The sequence below is a fragment of the Lutra lutra genome, chromosome 1 (assembly GCF_902655055.1).
Source record: "Lutra lutra chromosome 1, mLutLut1.2, whole genome shotgun sequence".
Classification (NCBI taxonomy): domain Eukaryota; kingdom Metazoa; phylum Chordata; class Mammalia; order Carnivora; family Mustelidae; genus Lutra; species Lutra lutra.
In genome coordinates, this window is record NC_062278.1 from 148,188,061 (window position 1) to 148,207,036 (window position 18,976).

At 36.1% G+C, this 18,976-nt stretch overlaps 1 protein-coding gene across 9 annotated transcripts in view; it reads left to right on the forward strand.

Moving 5' to 3' along the window:
* The window catches only part of RBMS3 (RNA binding motif single stranded interacting protein 3), a 1,359,637-nt gene that overhangs the window by 1,229,501 nt on the left and 111,160 nt on the right, over positions 1-18,976 (forward strand). For all 9 annotated transcript variants that reach the window (XM_047738838.1, XM_047738869.1, XM_047738849.1 and 6 more), the window contains one exon: positions 11,764-11,810. In XM_047738838.1, coding sequence (XP_047594794.1) covers positions 11,764-11,810 — 47 coding nt within the window. The remainder of the gene's footprint in view (positions 1-11,763; positions 11,811-18,976) is intronic.

Genomic DNA, 18,976 nt, shown 5'->3' on the forward strand with positions numbered 1-18,976 from the left:
ACTGTTAGGTGGTGTTCAAATTTCTAGCCACTTTTCTCTTGAAGGTCATGTAATCATAAAAGCCAGGAGCTGTCAAGGTGAGAGGGACTTAGATGGAGAAAAAAAGAAAGAAAAGTAAAAGAAAATATGGACTATTGCTAGATACCATGGAAAAAATTGAGCCACTGTGGAGAACTGTGGAACTACATAGTTGATGTTTTTCAAGAGAAGGAAAATGAATTATTAACCTACCTATTCTGGCACATAATGGCAATTAATTTTGGATATAGAAGGTGCTTCTATATCTCTGTGGCCGTGAAAAGTATTCCTTATGCACAAGGATTTTCTAGTATCATTCAAAGCAATTATCTCTTACAAAGAAACATGCCAATGCCACAACAGGTGACCTACTGGATTTAACAAAGAGTTGGGAAACAGGAATTTTCTTGTACATTTTATGGCTTCAGAGTGCTGAATGTCAATGATAACTTTCCATATTCTAATCTATTTCAAGAATATTATTACCAAATTCTTTTGTGAAAGGAATTTTTAGAATTCTCATAAATAGTAGCACTAATCCCATTTATAAAATTGCCTTTCATTTACTCAAAGACTCAGACTCATGAAATTGTCATTTGAAAGAAGATACAGTTGAGGGGCTCCTGGGTGGTTCAATCAGTTGAGCGTCCAACTCTTGGTTTTGGCTCAGGTCATGATCTCAGGGTCATCAAAGTGAGCCTCTTGTTGGTCTCTGCACTGGGCATGAAGCCTGCTTAAGATGCTCTCTCTCCCTCTCCCTCTCCTCCTCCTGGCAACTCTCCCTCCCTCCACTCCATCAAATAAATAAATAAATATTTTTTAAAAAATCAGTTGACTGTCATTATTCATGGGCTCCATATTTGCAAGTTTACCTACTTGCTAAAATTTATTTGTAACCCAGAATTAATACTCATGGTGTTTTCATGATCATTTGTGAAAAGCATTAAAAAGTTCGTGTCAGCTGGGGATTAAAGAGTAAAGTTACTGTGATGAGAACTGAGTAAAATATGATTATTGAATCACTATATTGTATACCTGAAACTAGGATAACACTGTGTGTTAACTCTACTGAAATTCAAATAATAAACTTAAAAAAGTCTGAGTCATCAAGCACACACAGTCCCAGATGAAGTTGAACAAGAGATGTTCTCTGCCTTATTTTGTCAACTCTTACCCTTTTAATAAGAGTTCTTTTCTTGCTTTATTTAGGATCACATTTTTTGCATGTTTGTGTTTTTCACTGGTGATTTCACTGTTTAAAAGGGCCCTCAAGTGTAGTGCTGAAGTAATGTCTAGTGTTTCTAAGTGCAGGAAATCCATGATGTGTCTAGTGGAGACAATATGAAAAAAAAATGGAGATAAGCTTTGTTTAAGCATGACTTCCAGTGCTGTTGGCTTTGAGTTCATTGTTGCTGAGTCAAAAATATTTATTTAATAAGGTGTCCTTAGACAAAAACACAACTAAAACAAGGTTGTATATTAATTAGTTGATGAAAATGTTGTGAACAGAGGCTTGTAGGAAACTAACACTGTATTTCTCTAGAGACAATGAGTTGTATTCATAATTCGGTGTTTATGGTGACTTTATAGAATATAATTGCTGCTAATAACAAGAATCAATTGTATCTTGTTTTATGATTATTGTTATTAAGTGAAAGCCAGTTACTGGTTAAGTTTATGTCTCTTCCACTGACGTAAAAAGCAATGTGCGTAAGTGTCAAAAGTAACTGTACCAATGCATGCAGCCGACTATCTTTATTTAACGGTCTTTATTTGGAGAATTTTGTTAGAGTCAGTTGTCAATTGTTATCAATAAAGACAATAGATTTACTCCACTCAACCAAAAAGTGTAAAATTTTAAGGAATTTAGAAAAAGCTCTGATCCTATTTTCATGAATTGAATGAGTCCATGAGTGACCAGTGGCTTGTAATTACTCTGTAAAGATCACTAAACGTTTGATGCAGTGTAAAGCTTCATATATCTTCCTTAGCTTGGTCATCAGCCTAACACATTGAATTATTTCTATTGTCACTTAAAAAATTCTTATTTACCCACCTACCTGCATCAGAGGAGAAAGCTATATTGGCTCTTTACTTTATAAATCCAAATGATTCACATTTATATGGTAAATATTTGATGTCGAAGAGCACATAGATGGCTATAGAAGTAATAGCAAAAAGGTTGCATAAAATCTGGAGGAAAAATGTTATCCCTATGGTCACCATTTATGAAGAATACTCCGAACAGAATATTTTGTTGAGTTTATGAAAACACTGGCTGTCACTAGCTGTTACCAATGCTGCTGTATAGCACACACTTTGAGAATTCTTATTAGCGAGGAAGACAAGACGCAACTTAACCATGTGTCCCTTTACCTTCAGTTGGCTCTGTTTGGAATAGCACACCCAGCTCACAAACCCTTTGATCAGTCACCAGTCAACATCCTTCTTATTAAGTTTAAGAAGAACCTGACAAGGCCCAGAAATATATCATTTCTATTAGCTTTGGAGCCGTATTGACTGCAATTTAATTTTACAATACCGAACATTAGAAAATTTATGTTTCAGAGATATGGAGTTGAAGTATTGCCCCAATGAACCATTAGGAATAAAAAATACTTTAAGAAAAATAATATATCTAAGGAACTATTTGAAAACTTAGCAGTAAAGGATGTAGATTCACATGATCTTTGACCATATTCCATGAAGGTAGAAAAAGCATCTATATAGTTCGCAATTTCCTTTGGGTATCATGATGCTTGGCGTTTAATTGTCCAATTATTTTCTTTAATGGGACCTTGGAAAAAATTAAGATATATCTAACAACATTGCCAGGTTCTGCAAATAGTTCTTTTAACCTTGAACTGAAGAAGAGTCTTTCCATATGTGGTCTTAAAAAGAGCTGTTATGTTAAGCAGCTGCCTTCGGCTCAGGTCATGATCCCAGCGTCCTGGGATCGAGTCCCACATCGGGCTCCTTGCTCGTCAGGGAACCTGCTTCTCCCTCTGCCTCTGCCTGCCATTCTGTCTGCCTGTGCTTGCTCTCTCTCCCTCTCTCTCTCTGACAAATAAATAAATAAAATCTTAAAAAAAAAAAAAAAAAAAAAGAGCTGTTATGATGCATTGCAACACCTGCAAGTGAATTTGTTAGCCAGTCCACCAAATGTACTCTTATTTCTTTCATGTGCTTTACTGACAATTTAGAGAGCAGGCTCAAGGTGAATGATACTCATAATCTCAAAAAAATCTTCCTGGTTGGCACAATAACTTGAATGCTCAGTAGTATAACATAGAAACTTTCTTACTCAGTTAAGTGTTCTTATTTTAGAGCTGCTGGGCCCATATTTTCTAACCTATGATCACTAAAGATAAAAAGCAGATCTTGTAAATTCCTGTACTAGTATAACTCTGGATATGATGCATTTGATGACGAGCTCTAGACATCTTCCTAGTCTCCATTCTCAAAAAAAGAGGATGAGAAAACATGCTTATATTCTTGGAGAGGAGGCTGGGGCATGGGGTTTATGAGGTGCTGAAGGATGGGAAGATTATACCAAGAATTATAAGGAGAAAGGCTGATAGTTGATCTCCATGTTTTCTGATTCCCTTGAACCAGTCTCCAAGGCAACTAAGTGGGGGTATCAACCAACTGAGAGATTTCTGGAGTTGTTGGCACTGTCCTGGCAATCCCAGGCTGCCTCGAGTGCCAGAATTATCCCCATCAATATTTAAGCCACAGCTTACAAGCTCCATATAGCATCAATCTACAGCTGGGCCCTGGGAGAATATTAAATCAATTAGTCAGATACATGGAACTCCAACCCATTCAGTTGCACAGGCTTACCCTGATAGCAACCTCAACATTTTATATTTTTCACCTTACATACTGTGTTATGGTGGGGTTTTAACAGTATATACACTACATCATTGACTCTATAATACCATCAATTAAAGATGAAATATTATTCTAAATATCACTAAAAAGGGGAGAAAGTTTCTAAACTCGAATGCCGTCAATCATCGTGTAAGCCCCAATTTCACAGACAGTAAAATGTGAAACACACACACACAATGTCTTGGAGTCTACGAAGTTCAGTTATTCAGATTGAGATAGAAACAGAAGTGCCTACATAATATGGTAATGTTCTCTTGTCTCTTTTATAATAATCAATCAAGACTTAATTTAACTTCAGTTTTAATGACAAAGTCAGACCGGAGCTTTGAGAACTTCAGCCAGCCACATCATAGCTTTCCTTCTGTTTCCCTTTTGATGACTTTTTATTTGTGCAGCCATTGGCTTTCTCAGCCTTCCAGCCTTAATTCTGTCTGCATCTTTTTGTCTTGTCCCTCTTTTTTGCCATATAAGGGAGAAATTCTCTGCCTGACTAGAATGCTTCAGTAAAAGCCAAGAAGGACAAATGCTCTGATGACAGAGTATATAAACAACAACATGACTTCCCTTAATGTTCTTCCCCCAAACATAGAGAGGTGAATTTTCTCTATTCTCTGCCTGTCTTTGCTACTTTTTAAAGTGATAAATCCCCTGCATTTCATTTGTTTGATTTCGGCCAAACCCCTGACGATATCAAAATGACTTTTCACAGTCTTCTCTGCACTCCGAGTTAGTAACTTGGGTATGTGGGGCCTCTAGGTGTTCTGGCTGTCTCTGATTTCTCCTAGGCTCTTGCTCATGATTTGGTTCAGGTACACTGGCTTCCCTGCTGTATTGGGAAGTTCTCTCAGCAATCCCAACCCTTCCCCCATCTCCACTCACCAAGCAAGGACTGAGATGTTTTCTGTATCACAAAAGCAATCCTCACAGAACAATGGTGTGGATGGATTGGAAGGGAGTGGCAAGCAGAGGCAGAAGAGGGTATCTCTGCCCAAGGATATTAGTAAACACACAAACCAGAAATGATAACTTGAAAAATGATGTTTATTAGTAAACACACAAACCAGAAATGATAAGTTGAAAAAAAGTTGCTGACCATACATTCAATTTAGTAATTTAACTTCACAATAAATGTGTGGAATTCAGTATAGATACTTGAGATTGAGACCAAGATTTAGGAATCACTGAGACATAAATAATAAATAGTTGGGATTGGAAAGTGAATGTCATCACAGTGCAGAAGCAGAAAAGAGGGCCCTGAGTACCTGCAGGCATCTCAAAGGGGCGGGGGCGGGGTGGCTGCAAGTAGCATCAAGAACAATTTGCTCTTTGAGGTCAGAAGAAAACTAGGCTCACAGGGAATCCAAGAGAAAGGAATGCTGAAAGAAGAAGGAAATCAGGGGCGCCGGGGTGGCTCAGTGGGTTAAGCCTTTACCTTTGGCTCAGGTCATGATCTCAGGGACCTGGGATCAAGCCTTGCATTGGGCTCTCTGCTTGGCAGGGAGCCTGCTGCCCCCCCACCATCTCCCACCTGCGTCTCTGCCTACTTGTGATTTCTCTCTCTGTCAAATAAATAAATGAAATCTTTAACAAAAAGAAGAAGAAGAAAAAGAAGAAGAAGGTCATCACTGGTCAAATGATGCAAAGTAATCTAATATGATTTGGAATAAATATCTTCCTTAGATTTAGAAGTTATGAAATTTAGAGAATGTAATATGAGCCATTGCATAGGTTGGTGGACATATTTTACAGAACAATTAACAGGACATTTCTGTTTTATCCCATGACCAAGTAGCATAATCTTCTTTTGGTAGCTTTGACAACGTCCTCATCTACAGTCTCCTTTGTCCCTCATCTTCTCTTTAGGAGAGGGAGTGGTTGCACATAGCCTGGGCAACATCCCTTGAGGAGGAGAGAGCAGACACCTGCTTTCTATGGTTGACTGCATCTGCCTGGGGAAACACCCCATTCAGTCATCACGAGAAGACACCAAAGCCATTGCTGGCAAAACCCTACCCATCTTCTCTAATCCACTTTCAGCAAATTTGCCCTGAGCATATTTCCTAGAATTAGCTCTTTTTTTTTTTTTAAACAGGAAAGAGATTTAAAATCTTTTCTTAGACCAAAAAACTTTACTTGGTATTGATCATTTTGTGGTTTTCTGGTGGTTTTATTTGTTCCTCTGAATATCTTGGGTATCTACACTCCAGCTTTCACCTATGGAATCCTCCGTTTCTCAGCCAGTTTGGCCATTTGGATTTATGAATCCTTCCTAGCTTCCATCACTAGAATCACTGTGTCATTAACCCTGAATTTTTAGGATTTATTCTTAACCTTCCGCCCATTCTCACATTGATCCTTCTGGCTGTAGCAATTCCCATTCCATCCCAGATCTTCTGTACTCTACCGACCTAGCAAAGCTAAATGCTTCCTGACATTTTCAAGCTTATCCCTGAATTAGGCCTGTCATCTATATCACTTTTACAAATGATATGCCTTTTGTTTTTCCTCCTGAATTTTAAAAATTAAAAACAATTTATAGAAGATATAATGAAAATTATATCTCCTTAATGAAAATTAAAGGGATTTTCCCCTTTGTAAAATAATTCTATTTATACACAGCTTCAGAAAGTCAATAAAAATACGTGAAAGGAAAAAATCATTTAATAGTTATAACACTCTAATATTTTGACATTTAACATTGTTGAATTTTTGTTCTATTTCTAGTTAGAGATTTTTTTTAATTTTTAAAATTTTAATTTTTGTCCCATATCTTACATATAATTTTGTATCAGGATTTCTTCATTAAAAGACATGTTTTCTAAAGAGAAATACTGGGAAATAAATATAAACAAAGTTAAGTGAGGTTTTGCTACTATAACAGACCTAAACATTTATAACACATTATGATTTTCAAGCCCTTGTACCCATATCACCTCTAAAGTCACCTTTTTTTATTTATGGAGTTTTTAATTATAACCCATTAACAGTTATAAATATTGTTAAAATTGGTCACAAGAAATAAACTCTTTCAAGATAATATCCAGAAAATTACATTATCCTTTTCTTCCTTGGTTTCCCGAACTCATCTTTGTGCTAATTTAGCATATAATATTTACTGGAATATGTAATATTTACTCTGTATGTACTAAAGTGGTGCTCTAAATCCGATTATGGAAAATTGGAAATTCTTGTGATTATTCATTTTTACTCATACAATTATGATGCATCATCTATCAAGGCAGAATTTAGAAAAAAGAGAAATGTTACACTGAAGCATCGATGTCTCAATTTCCCAAGAATTACAGTGTAGATCTGTTTGTATAAAGTTTATTGCCTCAAACTCTTTGATCCCCATTTACATGACAATATAAAATAGTTTCAAAATTGTAAAATGAATTCTATCAGTCTATCTTCTCTTTGGTTTTGTTATAGTCAATGATGCTCAGCTCCTCCAATAAGACCAAGCATTCCAGTCCAGAGGATCTTTCTGAACCATTAGTCCCTATGCTTCACCTAGCACATTTTAAGCAGCATTTTCATGATTATTACCTCTTCATTTAACCTACTGATCTTTTAATTTTATGAAAATCAAATATCTAGCTCCTAAGACAAATAGGTATGTCTCAGTGAAATCCCTATGTCCCTTGAAAATAATTAAATAACTTAATTATTCCAGTAAACTGTATTTTAAAATTTCTTCTAAAATATTTAGCTCTTATAATATAGATTCTGTCTGAGAGGACTAGAAATATCCTATATTATGGCTGAAATACTAAGCAAAAACTCAGCTGCTGCTGGAAAATGACAAAAATACTCCCTTTTGTTTTAAATAAATTGCAAATGCTTCCAATACTTGAATAATGTAACTTGAAAAATGGAAAATATTGTGAATCTAATAAGCTCTTTTGAAAGAGAGAGACAGGATTAAACATCACTTTGCTACATATGTGGTGTGACATTTTTGTTTTGTTCCAAGTTATTTTACGTTTTGTGTGACTCTGGAGTTTGTAAACATGCCATAAAATTTGGTAATTACATAATGATGATTTCATGGTTCTCACTTAGTATAAAGGTGGCTAGACAGGGCAGCAAAATTGATTTTCTTTTTTACCTTTGTGGAAAGAAACAAAAGGAAATTGAATGCAAATCTGCATTAAGACTATATTGGAATTATAACTCAGCAATCTGTTACACATGAAATGAAAACCAGGTGCAGCCAAGTATTAGGTACTGTGGTACAATATTCAGCCAGTGGGTTAAGTTTAAACAACCTTTTGTTTAACCCATGCCTTGTTTTGTTACCCATAATGTTCCAAATGCATATGACCTGAAACTATCTCTTGTCTCCTCTTGCCAAAGGTACTCAGAGGCAGAACTGTCCCTAGGCAAAATCGTGAAGTAGGTGAATCTTGTGTTCATTCCCTACCCTTTTGCAATGATAATGTCACCTTAGATTCTCTCCACCTTCCTGTCACCAAGTGCCTACTCCAGTTGCTTATCGCTCTGGATTTACCCTCTGTTTTCCAGGGCGCTCATGCTGTTTCTTGTTGTCCAATCCCTCTTTGATGGTATAATTTCCCTACTCAAAAAAGTGGCTCCCCCCAAGGAGCCAGGCAATGAAGGTTCTCCCACCTTTTGAGTCTTAATTCCCACTGCCCTTGCACCACAATATTCTACTGCAAGTGAATCATTCATCTTACCCTTTTTGTTTCTATATCTTTTCCATGCTATTCTTTTTGTCTGAGCTGACCTCCCTTTCTCATCTCCATCTGTGGGAATCCTAATCGTTTCTCAAGGTTCAACTCATTTGTATGACCTCTACATGGCTTCCCTGATCATTCCCGGCCTCTCTCCTCTATACCTCATCTATTCCACTCATATGGCACTTACCACATGTTGCTTTGTATTATAATATTTATGTATGTGTCTTGTCTCCAGGCACTGTGCTGGGCGCTTTACAAACGTAATCTCATTTAAATTTCACAACAATCTGATGAGGTAGGTATTATTAAATCATTTAATAGTTGAGGAAACTGAGGTTCAAACAGGTTAAATAATTTGCCCAAGGTCACACTGCTAGAACAAAACAGAGTTAAGAATTGAACCCAGGTCCAAAATATATATTCTTTCCACAAAACCGTATTGCCATCTATTTAGTTCTTTTCCATCTCCTGAAAGATGGAATAGAGGTGTAAAATATAGCAAGAAGCCAACTTAGGCTTTCTAATTATCACATGCATATTCAACAAAAAGGTAGAATTTGTTGATAATTACTATGTTCCTAGCTAGAGCTGATTTGTTAACTATAGTCCATAAGGAATTCAAATAAAATGGGAGAAATTAAAAATCCTTACCTAAAGTTTCCAGAACAAACATGACATAAGAAGAGAATGTTTAAGACAATTCATAATTTAAGAAAGGCTAAATAACATTGGTCTCTGAGCACTACTGGAAAATAAGTACAAGGAAAAGAAGAAAACATGAGGTTGACTAAGAAAGGCTTCCTACCAGTCCCCTAGGATTTAGACAATCTGTGGTGGTTAGAAGGCTGAAGGTATGATTTCATCCTAAATCTTTCACAAACAAACAAACAATATCTCTATTGAGTATAAAGCCCATTTTTTCCTTCCATCTCTAGTGTGACATCTTGAATAAATTAGGGGAAAGGAGATGAGTGTTTCTAAGAGAGAAATCTCATCCCCAATGGACAACTTTTACAACTGCCCTCTCCAGTAGCCAGCCCAACCATGGATTATGAGCTGTATCCTGGACAGGCCCATTCTCAAGAGTCTTCAGCCTAGAACCAGTCTCCCATTGGTCACATGACAGAGGCCCCATCTTGAGAAGAATTTAGACTTAGGGTGTGTGTGTGTTTAAAGGATTTGTTTATTTGAGAGTGAGACAGCACCAGTGGCTGGGGGGGGGGGGCAGCGGAAGAGGGAGAGAGAATCTCAAGCAGACTCCCTGCTGAGCATGGGACTCCATCTCACATCACTGAGATCACAACCTAAGCTAAAACTAAGAGCTGGACGCTTAACCAATTGACCCAGCCAGGCACCCCAGGGTCTCTTTGTGTTTTGGCACCACTGCTTTTGCTTCTCATTTTCTAGTCCCCCCAGCTTATTGTATTATCAGTTGCACATTTTCTTAACATGAGTAAGATGCAGTTATCATTAAACATGTGCTCTCAGTGCACCTCTATTAACTTCTGCCAGTCATCTCAACTTTGCTTGCCAAACTCCTTTTCAATTTATGTGTGTTCCCTGTATGCCAATCCTATGCATATATGACTCTCCACACTTGTTCTTCATACCAATCTTAATAACAATTTTAAAAATTTTGGGGAAAAATAATGTGTCTGATCGAGCTTGAATATAGCAGGGCATACTGGACTTCAGGCCTTATTTTGGAAAGCCTGAGAATTTCCATTTTAGTTATGTATGAAATCTGAGTAATTCAATGAGCCCAACAGGAAAACTACCTTCACATAAACTGAAATTCAAAACACAAAAGCTCCTTTTTCTTTTCTCCAAAGTTTTTTATGATTTTTCTTGTCTTTCATAGAAGTCCTCAAAGTTAATTCATTTTTTTTCTTTTTCTTTTGAAATAATTATAGATTCATGGGAAGTTGGAAGAGAAAGGTACAAGGAGACCCTGTGTACCTTTCACCCCATTTCTTTCCATTGTTATATCTTAACGTAATTGGAGTACACTATCGAGGCTGGGAAATTGACATCAGTCTCATTCACTTTTAAATTTTAAAAAAGAAGGGAAAATGTTTAACTGACGATGACTTAGTTTTGTGTTTCACTCTACATTCTGTTTCTACTCAAAAGCAGTAACCAGATTGACAGTGTTGGATACAAAAGGTGGTATGCCCATACACCCACAGAGAAACTTCTCCCACATTGCTGGAGATAATCATCAGGACTCATGCAGACTTTTGGTCGGTGTCATAGGTGGTGGGAGGGAGCCTCAGAAGACCCAGGCTGGAATCTGATTCTGCCTCCTAATTTGTGACCTTGAGCAAGTCACTTGACCTTTCCAAGCTTCAGTGTCTTCATCTTTAAAATGGAGGAATTGTTTCTCCTGCCTACTTCATAGGGTTGTTGTGAGGATCAAATGTGATGATGTGTATGAAGGAAGGAGGTAGGCTGTGAATCAACAGTCATGAAGTTTATTATTCTTTTCTGAAACTATGCCTATTATAGAAGTTTAGTTTTTCAAAGGTGATTTTATTCTTAGAAACAAAACAAACCCACCTCCTAATTAGCCACAAGGCCTAGAATTTCCATTTTATGTAAATGACCTTGCCTTTCTACCACTCTTAGTAGGACAGGTACTAGCAATATATTGGACAAGGACTCTGTGACTCATTACCTACACACCCCGAGGCATACCATCTATTTTAAAATAAATATTTCTTAACATTTTCTTCTGAAAGGTTGAATGCATTTTGAGTAGCTTTTATTTTTATCCTGACCACAGGATTTATTCTTGCTTTTTTTTTTCAGCCATGAAACATATAATAGGTGCTCTTGACAATAGTGAGAAATTATAAGGATACCAGATTAGACAGCGGATGGTTTATGAAGTAGAAATGGAAATCATCCAAACTGTATTGTTCTTTGGTTTATCTGGATTTATAATATAAACTCTTAACTCACTGGTGGATTCTGATGTGTGAGTTGTAAAAATGCTAGTCTTGGCAGTAAGGGTAGAAAAATGTATAGGATACAGTAAACTTAAATCATGGAAAGTAAGATAAAAGTATTTGTGTGTACTGAATGTTTTGGGCACCAAGATAAAAGTGTTAAGATTTGTTTTCTCCTCTTTCCTTCCTGTATACAGGCTGGCATGGCTCTGACCTATGACCCCACAGCTGCCATACAGAATGGGTAAGTAGACAACATTTTCTCTATTTTAATTGCTAAGATATCTTTGATCTCTGGAATCAGTACTGAAGAAAAATGTTCAAACCATTCTTTTGTTTTAAATCTTCAAATAGAAACTTTAAACCAAACATTTCTTATCGTCATAATTTTTTCTTCTCATGTGTGACTCTGACTTCATAACATCTTCCATGTCCTCTGTTCCCGCATGGTCTCTACCCATATTATATGTCCCTCCCTCATGCTCTTTTTCTCTCTCCCTTAGAATAAGGAATGTAAAGAGGGAGCACAGATAGAGCTAAGCTGGAAGGTGTACCTGTGTGTCTCTGGGATAAGAGTATTCCCCTGCTGGTAACTCTAGAATTCCAATGATTTTAGTGTTTTTCCAGTTCATTTAAACGTAAATAATTCTTTAGCTATTTTTCTTCTGGCTATTAGGGGAAGACAATGGACAGAGTCAAGTTAGAAACTTGGTGATTGTGTCTTCCCTCTTTATTTTATGTATTTATTTCATTGATTTATTTATTTATGTTTGGGGAGAGAGGAAAAGGGAGAGAGGCATAGAGAATCTTAAGCAGGCTCTTTGCCCACCACGGAGCCCAATGTAGGGCTCAGTCTCACAAGATCATGACCTGAGCCGAAATCAAGAGTCAGGTCTAACTGACTGAACCACACAGACACCCATTACTCCTTATTTTAATAAGCATCTGGAAATTTATAACCTCTTACTTAGAATAAATCACATAGCTTAGGATCCTTCCTTGAGAAATAAGACAAACTACATGACCTGAACTCTCAAAAATTCTGTGATTCTGAGTATCTTGTGTTGAAACTTTCTTCTCAGTTTCAATCCCTTCTCTTTGCTTTGACTGTCCTGCAATTGACAGTAATTATTCTTTATTCTTTGACTGGTTGCTTATTTTATTTTCACAGCCTTCCATCTTGGATTTCTCCATGGCTTTCAGTTTTCTGTCTTACAGTCTCATTAAAGAATCAATCAGAATGAAGACCTCATTTAAGATCAATGTAGAATGATAAAAAGATGCAAGCTCTATTTTCTATTTGATTAGCTGCCTTTATTTTTTTTTTTAAATAGACTTTATTTTTTAGAGCAGTTTTAGGTTCACAGCAAAATTGAGCAGAAGGCACAAGGATTTCTCATGTATTCCCTCCCCGCACACATGCAGAGCCTTCTCTATTATCAACATCCCCCCAAAATGGTACATTTGTTACCACATTTGTTAAAGCTTGACGAACATATATCGACCTACCACCCAGCTGCCTTTAATTTAATGAAAATCTGTGAGATAGTGGAAATATTTAAATATCTCCTATTCTTAATAAAGTTACTCATTTAGTAAGTGATTTATTCATTCATTCAAAAAACATCCAATGAGTCTGCCAAGCACTTTGCTATGCTTTATAGATTTAAAAAATCTTGTATGAGACAAGATCTTTGCCTTCAAGGAACTCAGAGTCCACCCTTCCATAAAAGAGTAAACATGGGTGGTAAGTTAGGGAAGGAGTCTAGTCCTTTCTTCCTTTTTAATCAAAACTTCTCTCCAGGAGCAAAAATTAGGGATTTATCCAGTAAGCATGTTCTTATTTCCAATAAGGCACTATAAACTTGGAGGGTAAAAAGAAGGAAAGAAATGCAGAAGAAAGTCCTCAAGAATCACATTGTATAGCTGGAAATAAAATAACTAACTCAAAAGGAATGAAATAAGGCATTATATGCTAAGTGATGGTGACAGAAAATAGGTACTATAATGGAAGAGAATAGATGTATTGAACACATACTATGTACCAAGTACTTTATATTTGTAACTTAAGGTGTTTGGGAGCAGAATCAAATACATGAAATATACATGTAGGTGCAATTAGAAATGTATATACATAAATGGAAAATAGAAATAATAATTGAATGAGTATCATGTGTTCACTAACCAGCTTCAATAAGTACTAATATTTTGGATACCCTGTATGTATGTATATATCCATCTGTAATATTTATCTGTATATCTATTATAAATTCCTTCTTACCCATTGCTCTACATGAAGGATTAGAAATGCAGCAGTGACCTAGGCCTGGACTACAATGAGAGAATGATGCTTTCTTATGCATTGTTTTAGGCAATCGTCTTTCTGATGCATAATTTAAAATCTGACTGTCTTCTTGAAAGACATACTTTTCCAAGTGTTTATCCTGATTTACCACAGACCTAAAGGGAAAGTAAAAAGGGATTTCTGTTCCTAATCTGAGCCACCAAAAGGGAACCTTGGGTTAATGCTGTGTTGGAGGCTGTGAGGACTGCATGGAACACAGGGAACATTTCTCCCTTCCACAGGCCCTCTCCTCACATTTCAACTCGCTGCCCATTTGCCACATTGAGATTGGCTGCAGGTCCATCTGTGCACTTTATTTATTTATTTTTTAATTTTTTAATTTTTTCATTGACATATAATGTGTTATTAGCCCCAGGGGTAGAGGTCTGTGAATCCCCAGGTTTACACACTTCCCAGCACTCACCATAGCACATACCCTCCCCAATGTCCATAACCCAATCACCCTCTGCATACTCCCCTCCCTCAGCAACCCTCAGTTTGTTTTGTGAGATTAAGAGTCTCTTACGCATCTGTGCACTTTAAATCAGCCTCTCTATGACATATCTTTATCTGTACCTTATAGCAACAGTGTTCCACTCTATCCTTGGAACTATTTGAAGAGTTGCAAAAATGGTTCACCCTTTTCACTGCCCACTTAAACATTTACAGCAATGAATAGTTTCCTCATGAAACACATTTTTGTTAAGATGCTGAGGATACCCGTCTTAAGAATCCTGTCATCTGATCTACTCTTGTTGACAAAGAACTGTATGCCCTCGACCAGTCCCTCTCTTCAATACCTTCTTGTCCGCTGAATATTCCTTTCAGCCTATAGAAATGCTGAAGCCTTTTCCACCAGTCAAGAGGGTAGAAGCAAAACAATTTTCATACCCAGGACATCACTTCTAGTGACCACACTATGTTAGCCTTCTTTTCAGTGCTAAACAACTTCAGTTGTCTTTACACAGTCTTCCCATATTATTTTCTAATGAAGCTTACTAAATTATGAAGTCTGGTTTCAAACTTGACTGGAATTTCCTTTGCTGGTGTTCCCAATGATCTCCAAATGTATCCATTATAACGGACACCCTTTTAGTTCTTAGGCCATTTGATATCTTGCCTCATTCGAATTGTCATTGTTACCATTTATACCTTTTTGGAAATTTCTTACCTCTTGGATCCCACAGCTCCATTCCCTGCTGATCCTCCTGGCTCTGTACTCTTCCCACTCACTTGGTCTCTTCTTATTCCTCCTCTTTTCCCCAGTTACAGTAATCTTTCTTAGGGTTTTGTCTTTTTCTTGGTTGATCTCATCCATTTCTCTTGCTTTTGGAACCTGAAGATTCCCAAGCTGACACTTGGAATTCATAAGTAGATGCAGGGCCCAATAATTATTCTTTGGTTGGCTGGTTATTTTATTACCTGTGTTTCTAACTGCTTATTAGGTATTGCTCTTAGATACCTTTTCTGTCCCAAATTGAGATCATTAACTTCATCAATGTTTCCTAATACAAACCAAACAAATTCAAATGAAAACCAAACATGAAATTTGCTTCCTTTTTTTCCCAATAATTCACTCTAAAGCCATTTAGGCCATAAACTCCGGTTCTCTGGGTTCTCTCTTTTACAACATTCTTGATAAAATTGGTCATTAAAACTTATTCAGTCTATCTTTGAACTATATCTTCACCAGCTCTTGCTCCTTGCCACTGGTTGAGTTCATTCAGTCTCCTTTCCTACCTGTACTAACCTTTTATCTGTGTCTAATATAGCTTTCCTACAAAACATTTTCACATTTTTTTAATGTGTATATATATATATATAAATTTTATATATAAATATATAATGTATTATATTATTTATATTATTAGAATTAATATACATCTAAATAATATATAAATATATATCCATATTTAAAATAAATATATATAATTTATAAATATATAATACATATATAAATAAATTAATTAAAATGTAATCCAGTAATCATCTCCCTCCCTGTCTGGTGTAAGGTATTAGATAGACTTTCCTAACCATAGAACAAAACTCAAACTTCCAAGAATGGTGTGCACATGCACACACACACACACACATAATACTATAATATATAATATATATGTTTTATATATATATATACATATACATGTACATAAACATATACATATATATGTCTAGATATGTATACTAGTAATACCCCATAACTTGGTTCCTGAAAATCATACGAACCTTCTCAGAACATTCCATGCTACTTTACATTTTTGTGTCTTGTTGCTCATGGAATTCTCTGCTTGGAGGGAATGGTAATTTTCTTCCTTTTCTCTCTCTTTCCTTCTTTCCGTCATTTTTAAAAACACTGCTGTCCTTTGAAGGACACAGTCAAGTGATTCCAGGCAGAAGCTAATTACACAACCAGTCAGAAGAGAAACAGTATGAGCAGTGGTTGGGAGTGCATACCCCAGAATCAGCCTGCCAATATGCACATCCAAATTATGTTATTCACCAGACACAGGCCAGTTGTTTGTGCTTTAGTTTGCTCCTCTGTGAAGTGGAGATGATAGTAAGACTTTGTAAGGCTTAAAGGAACTCTGTATGGTACAATGTAACTGTCAGTGTAAGTATTGATGTTATTGTTGCACTATAAGTTCAAGGTACCATGATACATTTGACAGTCTATTTACCATGTAGTTGTTGACACCATGTTTATTTCCCTGCTGGGCTATTAACTCAGTGAAGGCAGGTTTCATGCTTTATTCATCTTTATAGATTGTTTAACCCAGTATCATAAATGTTAAAGAAGAAATAGGAAATGTAACCAATGATATCTTCTTGACCCCAACAAATTGCCATTAGAGAAACCATTCCTTTAGCAGCATCAATTACTCTGTCCCCATGTAACACTTTAATCTGTTTCTCTTTAAGTATATGGCCTCCAGTTTCACCCAAAGTATCCAAATTGCCCATGAATTTATCACATCTTGAGTTAAGAATGGAGTTTTAGAAGACTCAGACTGTCCATTGTGTTGTCGATAACAAGAAGATAGAAATTTTATATAATGAAAAGGAAAGAAGACAAAGATTGCAGTGAATTAATCTTACTCATTTGACACGACTTCATAGAGATGATTTTAAAAATATTTTGTTCATGTTTGGTTTTATTGTATGGTAACATTTTATGAATAGGGGATACTAGAACAATGATTTCTAAGCCTGTAAGATATCAAGATAACCACAAATATTTTCTCAACATACCCTCCGTTGGCTTAACATTAACATGTGCATCTTGGAGGTGTGGAAGGTGATTTAGAAAACTTACTCAGCATATTAAGGGATCTAACATGAATGTTTGGAATAGAGTATGCTACTCCCTATTCATGTTGCTGTATTCGATTTAGCAGGCACCCTAACTCAGGCAGGCAGCAGTGACCTAACAGAGTGAGACATGTTTATTGCTCCAGGAAAAAAAACGGTCTCATTTTGCATAGAATAATCAGTATCCAAAGATATAGTTGTAACTCACTCTAATCCAGTTAATATTCTTAAACATTGCTTAATGCTCACTGAGTTCAATTCAACATTTTTTTTCTTTTGAATATCTGTCTATATTGCACTGTATAAAATCATTTTGGCGATACATATTTGAAAAGGAAAAATTTTATATTATATTGGAGACAATGAACATGCACACAATTCCAATATGGGATACAGTGCAAATAATATTGTGGTAGAAACACAAAGTACTATGGGATCTATGTATATATTAACTTTTATTTGTATAAAATCTTCCTGAAAGAATACAAAAGAAATGATGACAGTAGTTCTCTGAGGAGCGCCAACCAAGTACTGCAAAGTAGGGAAAAAAGGGAGACTTATTTTTCACTGTTTATGTTTTTATATTCTTTTTGAAAAGAAAAGTAAAGAAAATTAATATCATAGGACCACAAAAAAGAGACATTTGTGTTCTAATGAGGGATTCAGAAGGCTTCTTGATGGAGCACTGACATGAACATTTCCTCTTAGAGATGACCCACATCATAGCTTAAGAACATATTTTATGACCCTTTGGTTTCCCATAAGTGTAGTAAGCCCCAGGGCTTTCTGAGTATGTGGCTGGGTTGTGGCTAGTAGCTTAAATTGTGTCAGGAGTTAAATATGTTCTGAATTCCATAACATCTGCATTAATACAGCAACGTGAAATTGAAATAAATACTCCCAAATTGAGCTCAACTTTAGCTAACAAAGAACAAGCATTTATAACTACCAACCATGGGGAATCTATCCTGTTTGAACTTAGATGGTAGAAAATGTCAGTTCTGTCGTCTGCCTGAATCTATCCAAATTATTGTTTTCCAAAAAATTAGTTCAATGTCACATCGATCTAAGGCTTTGAAGTTTATAGTGAAGAAGTGTCTGGATCACAATGGAAAAATGAAACCTTAGTACTTTTTACTCTAGGCTAACTTATAAGAATAAAAATGCCTCTTCTTCTTTCAGAACTGTCTGGCGTAAGTCTACAGTTTGTTATTACAATTCCCCTATTGCTTTTTTAACAGTCCAATATGAAATTCCATCACTTTCAAATATGAGTGTGGGAGGTGGGAAATAATCACTCCACATATTCAAAATCTCATCTTTCCAGTGTCCTTTTCAGCAAGAGCTGCTGTGTAAAAGCCTCTTGGATTGTTTTTTTTTTTTTTTAATAAAATGCATTTTCTTGGGAGCGACATGAAAAAAATGTTTCTATAGCACTGGTTTGCCAGCTATTGTATATGGGCACTTGATATTAAGTGATACAGAAACCTTATCTTATTACACTAGGAATGGAATCTAATGTGAAGGATACAGTGGTATTACAATAAAAACGACCAATAACTTATTAATCTTATGCTATAGTGTTACCCTGAGGATAGTGTTTGTGGTTCTGACTCTAACAATATTGCCTGTGGACATGAGAGAGGAGCTAGTGCTGTTGATTTCAGTGTGCAAATAGGATTTTGTGTGGTTTTCTTCAGTAAAAAAACATTCTACCTGCAGTTATTGATATATTCATGTTATTTTTATTGTCAGTG